Here is a 14640-nt window from a genome sequence, read left to right as displayed (position 1 = left end):
GCGGCCGATTCGCGAGACGTGACGTCCATCGAAGGCCGGGGGCGGGCGTGTGGCGAGAGGCGGCCAGCGGGGTAGGGTGCTCGACTGTAGGAAGCAGGTTAGGATGCGCGCACAAGGAAGGGACTTGACGCCTTTTTGATGTTTGCAAACTTCGCGGAGATCAAAGTGAGACTGGGGGGGGGGAACGTATTTAATCCGGCCCCTAATTAATTGCTAATTACGGCTGATGACCTGGGGGTCCTGGGACGAGGTCTTGCTGGCTGCATCCCGGGGCATGCTCTCTTGGGGAGCAATTCCTATTTGCTCATGGGGCTGGGATCGCTCTCCTAGCTTTTAGGGTGGCCTTAATTGGGGGGGGGGGGGGGGAAGAAGAGGAGAAATAAATTTCCCCAAAGCAACAGGCAAAGTGGTTCGCGTTGATCCCTCCAGGGGCGCCTCTCACTGTACAGGGTTAACTGTGGCTCTCCACATTCCATGGACTACAATTCCCATGAGCCCCTGCTTGCATACAATTAGGTTCATGGGAATTGTAGTCTGTGGACTTGCTGCCAGGGGCTCATGGGAATTATAGTTCATGATGTTGTTGCCAGGGGCTCATGGGAATTATAGTTCATGATGTTGTTGCCAGGAGCTTATGGGAATTGTAGTCCACAGACTTGATTGCAGGGACTCATGGGAATTGTAGTCCACAATCTTTCTTGCGTGGGGCTCATGGGTATTGTAGTCCACGGACTTGCTTGCAGGGGCTCATGGGAATTGTAGTCCACGGAATGTGGAGAGCCACAGTTTTTTGCTGCCTCTGTCTCCGGGGGGGGGGGGGGGCATGAACCAGGGTGGGTTTGCCGACTGAAAACAGGCCCCTTGCCTTTTGGTTGACTTCTCTGTTGGTGACAGTGAGACGTGCCAAGCGGCTCCACCTTTCCGCCGATGACTGCGCCGCCCTGAGCCACAGTGCGGAAGGCGCCACGGCCTTGACGCAGCCCTTCAGCCAGAGCCAGAGGCAGAGCAGCCGGGACCCCAACCGGGGTCTCCACCCGACGTTCCGCACCAGGAAGAGCCAGAGAGGTAGGGCGGCATCCTGACCAGAAGCCCTTCAGCCAAAGAGTCGCCTACAGGGGGCATCCCCTGCGGCAGGAAGTGGTCACGGCTACAAGCACAGGGGGCTTGCTCTGTCTCCCCCACAGTGGGAGGGCTCCTGCAGTTCTGGCTCTGCTGGTGGACCTTCTCAGGGCACCTGGGTGTTGTCCCCTGTGTGACACTGGAGGGACCCCTGGCCTGACCCAACAGGGCTTCTCTTATGTTCTTATGTGACCCACAGTGCTGGACTGGAGGGGCCACTGGCCTAATCCAGCATGGCTGCTCTTATGTTCTTATATAGGGGTCTCTGAGGCAGTGGTGGTCTCCAATCTTGGTGCTTGAGGAGGGCTGCAGTGGGAAGGCTTCTGAAGTTCTGGCCCCGCCCCTGGGTTTCGGCTACTGTGAGGCACAGAGTGTTGGACTGGAGGGCCCACTGGCCTGATCCAACATGGCTTCTGTTATGTTCTCATGGCCCTGCTGGGGGACCTCCTAATGGCACCTGGGTTTGGGCCACTGTGTGACACCAAGTGTTAGACTGGAGGGGCCATTGGCCTGGTCCAATATGTATTCTTATGTCTGGGCCAGGGATGCTCTGTCTTCTTGGTGCTTGGGGGGCAACAGTGGGAGGGCTCCTGCAGTTCTAGGCCCAACCAATACCTTGGATTGGGTGAAGAACAGATAGGTACCCCCAGTGTAATTGCTGTAGTAATGGGATCACATACCCTCAACATGCTAGCCCCAACCAGCCATGTAGCCCTGACCCCAGGACAGAGAGGTGGCTCTTCAAGGACAGCCCCAAGAAGAGCATGTTGCAGTAGTCCAGTCTAGATGCAACTGAGGCATGAATCGTTATGGGTAGATCTGACTGAACCAGGAAGGGATGTGGTTGACACAACAGCGTATTCTTGTATTTGGAGGCCGTTTCAACGTTTTTCTTTTTTGCGTCTCTCCAAGGAGCGGGCCACCAAAGGACCATCACGGATTACTTCAGATGCAAAGCTCACGCCTCCCCACGTGCGCCGGACATGCCCCAAAGGGACAAAATCAAAACCGAGGAGCTCCCGGATTCCTGTTCCCTTCTCGGTGATGAACGGGACATGGCCCCGGACGCTTACGGGAAACGGCCGTGTTTCTCCCAGAGTACCTATCACCCAGACAGCAGCCGCTGGGACCCGGCTACACGGACATTGTCCGACGGGGTCCCCGAACAGCCTCCGGACCAGGCCAGAATCAAAGAGGAAATTGATGACGCGGACTTCGATTCACTTCCGGATGCATGTTTTGGCCTCTTGGGAACCACGCCTTGGATGGAGCCTCAGGGCCATATTGACCAGCTGCCCGATGAAGTCCTGAGAAGCATCTTCGCCAGCTTGCCTGCTGCGGATCTCTACCAAAACCTCAGCTTGGTGTGCCATCGCTGGCGGCGGGTCATCTCCGACCCACAGGTGAGCGATGCTTCAGCGACTTATCGGAAGCGGCCCCGTTCAGCATGGAGTTTCCGGTGGGTAGCCGCGTCGGTCAGAAGCGGCAGAACAAAATTCGAGTCCAGGCTGAGGAAGATGTTGGATTTTGCAGAGATGACTAAACTTTCATCTTTGATTAGAGAAAAGACAAGGTTCTTTATGGCAGACAAAGCCAAACTGGTTCTACAGAAGTTCATGGATTACAATTACCATGAGCCCCTGTCAGCACTGGCAGGGGCTCATGGTAATTGTAGCCCATGGACCTCTGGAGAGTCGCAGTTTGGCCACCCCTGTTTTGGGACTAACTGGAAAGCCCTTATTGATTTCCTGAAGGAAAGGGGAATAATAATTGGATGATTTGTAGATTGGTAGACTAAAGAAAATAATTTTGAGATAATTTAAATATAAGTACGTAATCTTCCCAGCTTGGTTTAGTGGTTAAGACTAGAGCAGTGGCCTTTAATCTGGGGAGCTGGGTTGACTCCTCACTCCTCCTCCATATGCAGCTGGGTGGCCTTGGGCTAGTCACAGTTTCTTAGGGCTGTTTTCACAGAGCAGTTCTGTTAGAGCTCTCTCAACTCCAACTACCTAACAGGATGTGTGTTGTGGGGAGGGGAAGAGAAGGCGATCAGAATCCGCTTTGGGACTCCTTCGGGTAGAGAAAAGCAGGGTATAAAAACCTTCCTCTTGTTCTTGTTATAAAGTGATAATTTTGTATTATTTGGTAATTGTATATGCCCTAGTCTCCTGCAAACTGTGAAAGTTTTACTTGGGCCTGTTCTTTGCTTTTCATTCTTTTTTGCTTCTTTTCTTTCCTGTCTGTTCTTTTTTCAAACCTGCTACCTTTTTCATATTAAAAACCCCTGATAAAACATTTAAAAAATTTTTTTTTAAGACCAACAAAGTTTAATTCTAGGTATATAAGCTTTCGTGTGCATGTGCACAAAACCTTGCGCCTCGAATAAAATCATTGCTGATCTTAAAGATGCCGCTGGACTCGGTGGGATGAGCCTTTTGACTCTTTTTGGAGAGTCAAAGCCTCCTTCGGGCTGAGAATTCCTATCTGGCTCCACAAAGCAGCTGGGAACGGGGGCGTTTGTGCTGGCAGATTTGAAAACCTAGCTGGCCTAATTTCTGACGTGATTTAATATTCAATACTAGATGTGATCTATTTAGAACATTTGCTTAAACTGAGGGGGGGGTTGTGGAAGGGGGGGGAACAAGGGTAGAAAAACCACTGGGAAAACCTGACACAAATGTGTGTGCGTGTGTGTGTGGGGGGGAGAGATCCTCAAACTCAGGGCTTAGTCAGCCTGTGGTCCTCCAGATGTTCATGGACTACAATTCCCATGAGCCCCTGCCAGCTGGCAGGCTTACTACCCCTGACTGACTTACTGTTGTGGAAGGAGTCAGGGGGGAAGAGTGCTCAAAGGAGCAGTCAGGGCCCTGGAGGAGAACTGAAAATACCAGGGAGTTCCCAGTCTCAATATGCCAGCTGCACATCTCCTCCGATGTCTCCTGTGGGATATTCTTCATACATGCGGGTGCATCATGCGCATAACACATCCCACATTTTGAACGGGGAGCCGCCGGGATCCTCACCTGGCATCTAACCGCCGCCCCGTCCTACGTCTCTGTTTTCACGTCCAGTTTTAACATTTGCCATTTCAGTTCGTCCCCTGGAAGAAGCTCTACCTGCAGTACCTGAAGGCAGAAAGCCAAGCGCTGCTGACGGTCGCGGCCATTCGACATCGATACGGCTTGACCAAAGAGGAGAACCAGTGCATGCTGGGATTGATCCGGTGAGTCTGCCTTCATGGACGGTGCTGCGGCAGCCCTTGGCCTTTCCCCCGCCTGTCTAATCCCTCCGTATCCCGCCTTCTCTGCGAAGGGGTTGGGTCAAAATGCCAGTGTTTTATTTCTTTGTTTTTCAGACTTAGAACGCATTGGTTGGTTGGTTGGTTGGTTGGTTGGTTGGTTGATTGATTGATTTTTATACCGCTGCTCTTCCAGTGGTCTCCCAGCGATTTACACAAGACAGAACAGTAAAAATACAATAAAACCCCCATAAAAACACCCCTTACAACAGTAAATAGATTCAAGTGGGTAGCCCTGTTGGTCTGAAGTAGCACAACAAACGAAATCAGAGTCCAGGGGCACCTTTAAGACCAACAAAGATTTTGAGCTTTTGAGTGCAGGCACCTTTAGTCTGAGGGAGAGTGCTTGCACTCAAAAGCTCACACCTTGAATAAATCTTTGTTGGTCTTAAAGGTGCCGCTGGACTCTGATTTTGTTTTGTTGAACAATGAATAGATCAGGGGTAGTCAAACTGCGGCCCTTCAGATGTCCATGGACTACAATTCCCAGAAGCCCCTGCCAGCATTCGCTGGCAGGGGCTCCTGGGAATTGTAGTCCATGGACATCTGGAGGGCCGCAGTTTGACTACCCCTGGAATAGATAAATAGATAGGGATCTATACTCATCCTTACTAGTGTGTTTCCCCTCCCCCCTCCCCCCTCCCCGTTCAGCCAACGGGCCAAGCCGGGAGTGAGGGGCCAGATCTAAAAGGCATCAAGGGGGGATCCTCTGATGGAAACACCGGGACTCCACCCTGGCCTCAACCTTACACCTCTCAGGGAAGGACCCAGGTATCTCAGCCGCCTTCTCCCCTTGTGGAGACGTGTGATGTAGAGACCTGGAGAGAGATTCAGGAGGGTCGCAGTGCTGGCCTGAAGCAGCAGCCCGTGGCTCCTATAAGACCAACCAAGTTTGATGCACGGTAGAAGCTTCTGCGTACATCTAGACGAAGTGAGCATGCACACGCAAGCTTATACCTTAAATCAAAGTTTGTTGGTCTGGATGGTGCCCCTGGACTCTGAGATACCTGCGTCTTTTATTAGGCTGAAGTCCGCTGTTAAGCGTGGAAGTAAAGGCGGGAACTGCTGAGCGGCTGCAGGAAGGTGGGGCAATCTCAGGCTTGCATGTGCTGGCACCTGGCTACAGGCAAAAGTGGGTTTTGACGTGGTAGCAAAGAGACAAGCTGACCTCAACTCCCGAGAGCTTTGGGTCCATGTTCTGTGGCTGCTGAACTGGCAAGCACTTTCTTTGGCCTTCCTGTCTGTGCCCCCTGTGTTCCCAGCAAATGGCAAGCACCTTTTCCTTCCTCTCCCCACAGCAGACACCCCGCGAGGTAAGTGGGGATGAGAGAGCCCCAAGATAACTGCTCTGTAAGAAGAGCTCTAAGAGAACTGGGACAAGGTCACCCAGTCCAAAGAAATGAAGGCATAAACATGGATGCCAGCCCTCCTCTGAGGGTGAGGAATACCCCAACCCCATCCGTGGCTTGGTGGGGGCGGGGACTTACTGGCAGCAGAAGGAGGCCTGGGCTGCTGAATGTCACTTCTGAAAGTGACTCCATGTCACTGGCAGCATGTGACGCTCTGGGCAAAAACTCTATGGGATTTGGGGAAAACTAGGGTACCAATCGTTGGCAGAGTTTGAATATGCAAAGAGGGCGGAGCACCAGGCTGCTTAAAAGAATAGCTTTATTTATGAAGAGAAACCACTCTGCATAGAAAGAGAGGGATGAGAGAGTCCTGACTGTCTAACTGTTCTGCATCCATTCAGTCTAGAGGGAAGCAGGGAGGAAGTGCGCTCAGAGGAGCAGAAAGGATTTAATCAGGACACAGGAGGAGATGCTTTGACAAAATTCCAGTCAGTTCCTATCCTAACTATGCTAAACGCACATCTCCGACACCCCCGGCAGGACACTCTTCATATTCTATTCAGTTATGCAAAATGCACATCTTGCATATTCCAATAGAAGAAGAAGAAGAGTTGGTTCTTATATGCCGCTTTTCCCTACCTGAAGGAGGCTCAAAGCAGCTTACAGTCGCCTTCCCATTCCTCTCCCCACAACAGGCACCCTGTGGGGTGGGTGAGGCTGAGAGAGCCCTGATATCACTGCCCGGTCAGAACAGTTTTATCAGTGCTGTGGCGAGCCCAAGGTCACCCAGCTGGCTGCATGTGGGGGAGCGCAGAATCGAACCCGGCATGCCAGATTAGAAGTCCGCACTCCTAACCACGACACCAAACTGGCTCTCAATAGAAAGGGCTTCTACCATGGAGTTTTTGCTCAAATGCCAGAGTGTTCCCATCTTGCTGGTGACACCATGATGTCACTTCTGGTGCCTGCTGGGAGGGCTATCAAGAGAGATGTTGCCCCAGATTGGTCTCTGCTGCCAGTAAGTCCTCCTCACCCCCCACCAATTCTCAGGGGGTTTCGGCCAACTCTGGGCTGACCTGTTCTTCCATCTGCCTCTTTCCTCAGCTGTGCGGCCGCCATTAAGAACCAGCAGCGTCGAGACTCCTCCGCCATCTTGGACTGTTTGAAGAACCATCCACTGTTTCCCGTGGCCGAGATCTGCGTTGTGAAGCGGCTGCCTGATTTGGAAAGCCCGAACGTGGGGGTACGTCGGGGGCCCTTGTGCTTCTGGGTTACCTGGAGACCCCTCTGCTTGTAGAATGTCTGTTGCAGAAATCCAGCCTCCTCCTTATCGGCCAGTCTTTCCTCCTAGCCAGAATCACTAAATATTCCCTCTCATTAAGGACAACAGCAGTTCCTCAGTGCAACAGGCTTCCTCCGGAAGGTGGTGGGATATCAGGGCTCTCTCAGCCTCACCCACCCCACATAGTGTCTGTTGTGGGGAGAGGAAAGGGAAGGCGACTGGAAGCCGCTTTGAGCCTCCTTCGGGTAGGGAAAAGCGGCATATAAGAACCAACTCTTCTTCTTCTTCTTTGGAAGGTTTTTAAGTAGAGGCTGGATCGCCATCTGATGAAGAGGCTATGAATTTATAGAATCACAGAATCATAGAGTTGGAAGGGGCCATACAGGCCATCTAGTCCAACCCCCTGCTCAACGCAGGATCAGCCCAAAGCATCCTAAAGCATCCAAGAAAAATGTGTATCCAACCTTTGCTTGAATTGGATTGTGAGTGGGTGGGCAGGAAGGGATGTGCCAGGGTTTGTCTCTTGTGGCCCTTCCTGGCATATCCAGGGAATTGCTGATCACCACTGTGGGATGGTAGGTGAATTTCCTCCAGGCGAGGCTGGATTCTGGTGGGGGGATCACATGGGCTTGAGACTGGGGTTACTGCTGGTGGGCAAGTAGTTCTGGGTTCCTGCATTGTGCAGGGGGTTGGACTAGATGACCCTAGAGGCACCAACTCCGGGATCCTGTAATTCTAAGGTAGTCAGAACTTCTGTGGCAGAACAAAGTTTGAGTCCAGGGGCACCTTTAAGACCCACAAAGTTTAATGGGGAGATGGGAGGGTGGGTTGGAGGGGGGGGTGACATATCACTTCCAGGGCTGTGGCATGGAGATGTGTCCAGCTGACATCAATTCAGGGTTACCCTGAAGACTGCCAATTTTTTCAGGGGTTACTCCAGAGTCAAATCATAGAATCATACAGTTGGAAGGGTCATCTAGCCCAACCCCCAGCAGGATGCAGGAAATTCACAACTACCTGTCCATCCGCAGTGACCTGAATTCCATGCCCAGAGGATGCCCTACAGATTAAAATTTTATTAGTTTATTTCTTTTGAATTAATTTCATCCCATTGGTTCTGGTTGCCCCGGAGGGATGGACCAGAACCAATGGGATGAAATTAATTCAAAAGAAATTCCATCTCAACATCCGGAAGAAGTTCCTGACAGTTAGAGTGATTCCTCAGTAGAACAGGCTTCCTCGGGAGGTGGTGGGTTCTCCATCTTTGGAGATTTTTAAACAGAGGCTGGAGAGCCATCTGACGGAGAGGCTGATTCTGTGAAGGCTCAAGGGGGTGGCAGGTGACAGTGGATGAGTGAGAGGTTTGTGAGTGTCCTCCACAGTGCAGGGGGTTGGACTAGATGACCCAGGGGGTCCCTTCCAACTCTATGATTCTATGATTTTAGTTTTATTAGTTTTAATGCAGGCTCGGGGCGGTTCACAATCCATTGGCATCTACATCATCTAAAAAAACACACAGTTAAAACCATTATTAAAACGTCTGATGCTGCTTCATCCTCTCCGTTCACCACTCTGCCTCCTGGCCCTTCCCACGGGCAGCAACGCCCTTCCCATCGGGCTCCGCCTTGGTGGGAGAAGGGAAAGGGGGATAGATTTCATTGGGTTCTCATTTGCTCTGGCCTCAACCGAAGGCCTGGCGGAAGAGCGCTGCTTTTTCAGCCCCCGTGGAACTTCAGCCGTTCCGCCGGGGCCTGGGTCCCAACTGGAAGCGCGTTCCACCAGGAATTGCTATCGGTCAGCTGAGACTGAACCGCGCTTGACCCGCAAACTGCTCATCCAGGCCTCCCCTCTCCCTCTCTCTAGATGCCAAACGCCTGGGCCGTGATGGCGGCCGTGACGCTCCTCTCCGGATCCCTCGCGGACGTGCAGGAGCTGGTGACTTGCCTCCGGAGGCCCGGCTCGCCCCTCTCGCTGGTGGACATCACAGAAGCCTTATACTGCATGGCGACTCTTCTCCACGCCATGCGGGACGGCGGAGTGAATGTCAGCAACCGGTAGGTGTGCGGCACCAGGGCAGCGGTTGGTGGGGTTGCCAGCTTCCAGATGAGGCCTGGAGCTTTCCCAGAGTTACAGTTTATCTCTAGATCTCCTTGGGGGGAAAAAGCTGCTTCAGGGGGCAGCGTTTATGGGGTGCCGTAGATTGCAGGAGCAAAGGTCCGTCAGGGCAGGGATGTTCTGTACCCTTGTGGGGAGGCACAGTGGGAGGGCTTCTGGAGTTCTGGGCCCACTGGGCCAGGGGTAGTCAACCTGTGGTCCTCCAGATGTCCATGGACTACAATTCCCATGAGCCCCTGCCAGCAGGGGCTCATGGGAATTGTAGTCCATGGACATCTGGAGGACCACAGGTTGACTACCCCTGCACTGAGGGATCTCCTGAGAGCCCCTGGGTTTTGGCCACTCGGTAACATGGAGTGGTGGACTGGATGGGCCGTTGACTTGATCCAACCTGGCTTGTCTTATGTTCTCATGTGTGGGGAAGTGATACTCTGTAGTTTTGGTGCTCAGAGGTGGGGGGGACAGCGGGCCGTACGGAACGTGGCTTCTTTAGGATGCTTTAGGATGCTCTGGGCTGATCCTGCGTTGAGCAGGGGGTTGGACTAGATGGCCTCTATGGCCCCTTCCAACTCTAGGATTCTCTTGCATTCTTATGAAATCCCTCCCCCGACACTCCCTGGATCACCAGCTGCAGGCCTAGCAGCCCTAATTTGAACCCAGGTCTCTGTAATTTGTAATCCAACCCAGTTTATGTTTAGTGGAATGGTTAAGAGCAGCGGCCTTTAATCTGGAGAATGAGGTTTGATTCCCCACTTCTCCTCCACATGCAGCCAGTGTGGTGACCTTGAGCCAGTCACAGTTCTCTCAGAGCTGTCTCAGCCTCCACCTATCTCACAGGGTGTCTGTTGTAAGGAGAGGAAGGGAAGGCAATTGGAAGCCACTTTGAGACTCCTTCGCGTAGTGAAATTAGGTTACAAAAAACCCCATTCTTCTTCTTCAGTGAGGTTCCCTGGGTTGCTATTGAACCCACCTTTCTGTTTGCCGATGCCCATTTCCATCTTTCAGCTGGGCTAGTCACAGTTCTCTTACAGATGTTCTGGCAAAGCAGTTCTCTTAAGAGCTCTCTCAGCCTCACCTCTCTGTAATACTGAGGTATAAAAACACAGTTCTTCCTGAATTCTGGAGATTTTTTGGTGTCTGTGTGTGGGGGATCACATTGGGGTCACTGTGGGTGGGCAGGTAGTTGTGAATTTCCTGCATTCTGCAGGGAGGTTAGACTAGATGACCCTGGAGATCTCTTCCAACTCTATGATTCCATGATTCCTCTTCTTCTTCTTCCTTCTCCTCCTTTCTCCTTTCCTCTTGTAGGATCCACTACAACATTTTCTACTGCCTGAGTCAAATGGAGAACTCAAGCCGTGGCCCAGCATTCGTGAAACCAGAGATGCTGAGCTCCAGCTACGAAAGTAGCCACCGAGGCAGGTACTGCCTCTCTCACTCTTATATCGAAATCCGAGATTAATTCCCGTTCCTGCCTGCTTGTCTGTCCGGCGACTGGCAAGCGATTAGCCAAACTCCGATGTGATGTTACGGAGTGTTCCCAAACACTCCACCCTGATGAAGCCATTCGTAATAGTCGAATGGTGCTAGTTGTGTGTACCTGAGAGACCCCCTCCCTGCCTACACCCCCCAAAGAGCCTTATGCTCCACCACCTCCAACTGGCTGCAGATCCCTGGCCCCAGAGAAGCATGTCGGACCTCAACAAGGGCCAGAGCCTTCTCAGTCCTGGCCCCCGCCTGGTGGAATGAGCTCCCGGAAGAGATCAGGGCTCTCTCTGAACTTCCACAGTTCCGCAGGGCCTGCAAAAGGGAGCTCCTCCACCAGGCATTTGCTTGAGGCCGATCACTCCAAAAACTCCCACTGCCCCTCCCATGACCGAAGAATCCGACCTACCCAAATCTGTGTCAATGTCCCTGTTTAAATACTATTCTGGTTGCCATGTTATGTTATGATGGTTATATTTCTTGCAATGTTCTAATCTATGCAGTTACCCTGTGATGTTCTATGTAATGTGCCCAGAGCCGTATGGAAGGGCGGTATTAAAATTCTAAATAAATAGATAAATAAACAAAAGAAGAGAAAAGGCACTAACTATGGTTAGGAGAAGGGTTAGGGTTAGGGTCATGACCGTTTACCCCCCAGCAAGCAAGCTGGGTACTCATTTTACCGACCTCGGAAGATGGAAGGCTGAGTCAACCTTGAACTGGCTGCTGGGATCGAACTCCCAGCCTCACAGGCAGAGCTTTCAGACTGCATGTCTGCTGCCTTACCGCTCTGCGCCACAAGAGGCCCTTTAAAGTCAGGAAGAAGATCAAAATGCCAGGCAGAGGTTGAAGCTACCTCCAGACTGAAACAGGGACTCCCTGGCCTTAACAACTGGCTTGCGTTGCAGCAGGCAGAAATGCAGCCGGTGAAGAACCACATGGGAGATTCTCCTCCTGGTGAATTTCTGCTTGTTCTGCAGACGGTCAAAGCCTCGCAATGGTGGGGCAGTGATAGGGTGGGGGAGACTTGTCTTGGCAGGAGCATGTGCGAAAAGGATCTAGGAGTCTTAGTAGGCTACACATTGAACATGACTCAGCAGTGTGACTCAGCGGCTAAAAAGGCAAATGGGATTTTGGGCTGTATCAAACGGAGTCTCGTGTCCAGATCACGGGAGGGGATGGTACCGCTTTGCTCTGCTCTGGCTTGGCCTCACCTCCGTGAGTCAGAGAGGGTCAGGGCCCTGCAGGGACCTGAAGGCTTCCCCACGAGCTCTCTGTGGCACCCACATCCCTGAGAACTGGGGCGCGAGGTCCTCACTGAGTTCCTCTGGTTCTGTTTAGCACCGGCTGTGACATCCAACCGACCCGTGAGCAGCAGTTGATCTTGAACCACGCCATCATGCCTGGGCAGGTTGTGAAAATCATGGCGTTTGCAGGTAAGGCCGGGGCAAACTTAGCGCAAAAAAATGCCTTTCAAACCCTGGAGATGCCGGGGGTTGAACGAGGGACCTTCTGCAGGCTGAACAGGTGCTTCCCCACTGAGCCACAGCCCCTGATGAAACCGACCTTGGTAGGCCAGGGCAGTGGTCCCCAACCTTTCTGAGGCTGGGGACAGGCAGGGCAACTGCCCCACCGCGCATCGCGCATGCGTGGGCCGCGCCCGCGCATCGTGCATGCGCCATGTGCGGCTGAAATTGCGCATGTGCGGCACTTCCGCAAGCTTGCGGCCTGGGAAGTTTTTTACTGTGGGGGGGGGCGGGGAGAGGGAGCCGCGGCCCGGCGCCATGGCCTTCGCGGCCCGGCACCGGGCCGCGGCCCGCAGGTTGGGGACCACTGGGCCAGGGGTTTGACTGAGCCGAGGGCGGTTTTGCGTATGCGCATGAAGGAGCCACCGTTGAGGATTCAGAGACGGAGGCTAGGGAGCTAGTTTCCATAGCAAGGAGCACAGTTTGTTCCGCTCTGCCAGGGCCGGGAGGAGTCCCACGGCGGAACAGCTGCGCAGGGGAACCACGAGACAGAAACGGTGACGGTTGATCCTTTCCCCTCCAGGCACCGGGAAGACCTCCACATTGATCAAGTACGCAGAGAAGTGGTCCAGCCTCCGGTTTCTGTACCTGGCCTTCAACAAGACCATCGCGGACCAGGGCGGACGGGTCTTCCCCCCGAACGTGACGTGTAGGACGATCCACTCCTTGGCCTTTGCGGAAGTTGGCAGGTGGTGCGTGGCGGTGATCTGAGCGCCGCTCCCGTTCTCTCGTCTGCTTTTCTGCTCAACCCCAGGGGGGCTCCTCTGCCCTCGGCCAGCCGCCATTCTGGGGGGGCAGGAACGGGTCAGGGCTTGGTAGGGGATGCAAACCTGTGCCTTGCCCACCCTGCCACTGGAAGGGGAAGGGACGTTGGCTGGAATCACCATGCCCAAGATAATTACTTGTTGAATTGGGATATTTCCGTGCTGCTCTTTTCGAGTCCTCCCCTGGGCAGCTGACAATCCACATGGCCATCACAGTATTAAACCCGGAGAGAGGCAGACTGTTAAAAAGGTGGGAGGATAAAATCAGCCGGACTTGGCCGGCTTTGATTCTAAGTCCTGGGTTGCTGTGCCAGGGCAAAACCGCTTCTAAACACCTCTTGCCTTGACCTGGGTGGCCCAAGCTAGCCTGACCTCGTCCGATCTCGGAAGCTCAGCAGGGTCTCCCAAAGTTAGTGCTTGGCTGGGAGACCACCGAAGACGGCAGGGTCCCTACGCAGAGCCAGGCAAGGGCAATCCCTGTGGGGGTCCCCACAAGTCCACTGTGACTTCCCTCCAAGGACCGGGTTGGGTTTGGGCTGGCCTTGGGAGACTCCTGCCAAGCCCTGACCCCCTCTTCGCCCGTCTCTCCCCCAGCTACAGCCAGAAGGGCAAGCTGAACCGTGGGTCGCTAAGCTCCTACTGGGTCAGCCTCGTTCTCCAGGAACGCCAGGGGCAGTCTCCGTTCGTACGGGCCAAGTCGGTCATCCAGACCCTGGGGGCCTTTTTCGCCTCCCAGGACGCGGCCATCACGTTCGAGCACGTGCCCATCTGGTGCAAAGACACCCACGGAGAGAAAGTCCTTGTCCAGGAGGAAGAGAGGATTGTGAGTATGGGTCGGGACGTGGGGTCGGGTGGGCAGCCTCCCTCCCCGAGGCTGGCACCAAAACATAGATCCACTATGCATGTAAGGCCGGTGATATATTCCTGGAAAGTACCTTAATTGCTGATTGTGTTTATATGTTGAATATGAAATAATATACATTTCCGGCGAGGCTGGTCGTATCTAGGAATATATCATGGACATGCACAGTGGATTTTTGATTTGGTTTCTTGTATCTTCACCGTGTACCGTTGTTGGGAGAGTTCTTCTAGTGCCTGGCATTCATAGGTAGACTGCTCCTGAACGTGGAGGTTCCACTTTGCTGTCCCAGCTAACCATTCTTTTTACCCAGTGGGGTCTGTTTCTTTAATGACATTTCCAAAGCCATCTCACCAAGTTAGCTTGATTGTTAAAGGTTTATGCCTGGTTATGAATCAGGGTAGCAGGCAAAGATCCTTCCCATCCCCTCCTGCCTGGTCCTTTCTAGCTGGAGATGCTGGGTATTGAACCGGGGACCTTCTGCCTGCCAAGTAGATATACTACAGGCAGAAGTTCTCCAGGGTAGCAGGCAAAGATCCTTCCCATCCCCTCCTGCCTGGTCCTTTCTAGCTGGAGATGCTGGGGATTGAACCGGGGACCTTCTGCCTGCCAAGCAGATACACTACAGTCAGAGGTTCTCCAGGGTAGAAGGCAAAGATCCTTCCCATCCCCTCCTGCCTGGTCCTTTCTAGCTGGAGATGCTGGGGATTGAACCGGGGACCTTCTGCCTGCCAAGCAGATACACTACAGGCAGAAGTTCTCCAGGGTAGAAGGCAAAGATCCTTCCCATCCCCTCCTGCCTGGTCCTTTCTAGCTGGAGATGCTGGGGATTGAACCGGGGAC

At 53.2% G+C, this 14640-nt stretch overlaps 1 protein-coding gene across 3 annotated transcripts in view; it reads left to right on the top strand.

The window, feature by feature from the left end:
- Positions 1-21: 21 nt before the first annotated feature.
- The window catches only part of FBH1 (F-box DNA helicase 1), a 36320-nt gene continuing 21701 nt past the window's right edge, over positions 22-14640 (top strand). For 2 of the 3 annotated variants that reach the window (XM_077340361.1, XM_077340360.1), the window contains exons 1-10: positions 80-165; positions 895-1065; positions 2032-2522; positions 4212-4342; positions 6871-7009; positions 8912-9102; positions 10472-10585; positions 11990-12084; positions 12698-12866; positions 13533-13761. In XM_077340361.1, the coding sequence (XP_077196476.1) occupies position 165; positions 895-1065; positions 2032-2522; positions 4212-4342; positions 6871-7009; positions 8912-9102; positions 10472-10585; positions 11990-12084; positions 12698-12866; positions 13533-13761 (1731 nt within the window). In that variant the 5' untranslated portion in view covers positions 80-164. Of the gene's footprint in view, positions 166-894; positions 1066-2031; positions 2523-4211; positions 4343-6870; positions 7010-8911; positions 9103-10471; positions 10586-11989; positions 12085-12697; positions 12867-13532; positions 13762-14640 lie in introns of all 3 variants that reach the window. The other variant, XM_077340362.1, reaches the window with a different exon arrangement.

This window comes from Paroedura picta, chromosome 5, assembly GCF_049243985.1.
Source record: "Paroedura picta isolate Pp20150507F chromosome 5, Ppicta_v3.0, whole genome shotgun sequence".
NCBI lineage: Eukaryota > Metazoa > Chordata > Lepidosauria > Squamata > Gekkonidae > Paroedura > Paroedura picta.
Note: the sequence above shows the minus strand (reverse complement) of the source record. Positions and strands in the feature narration are given on the sequence as shown.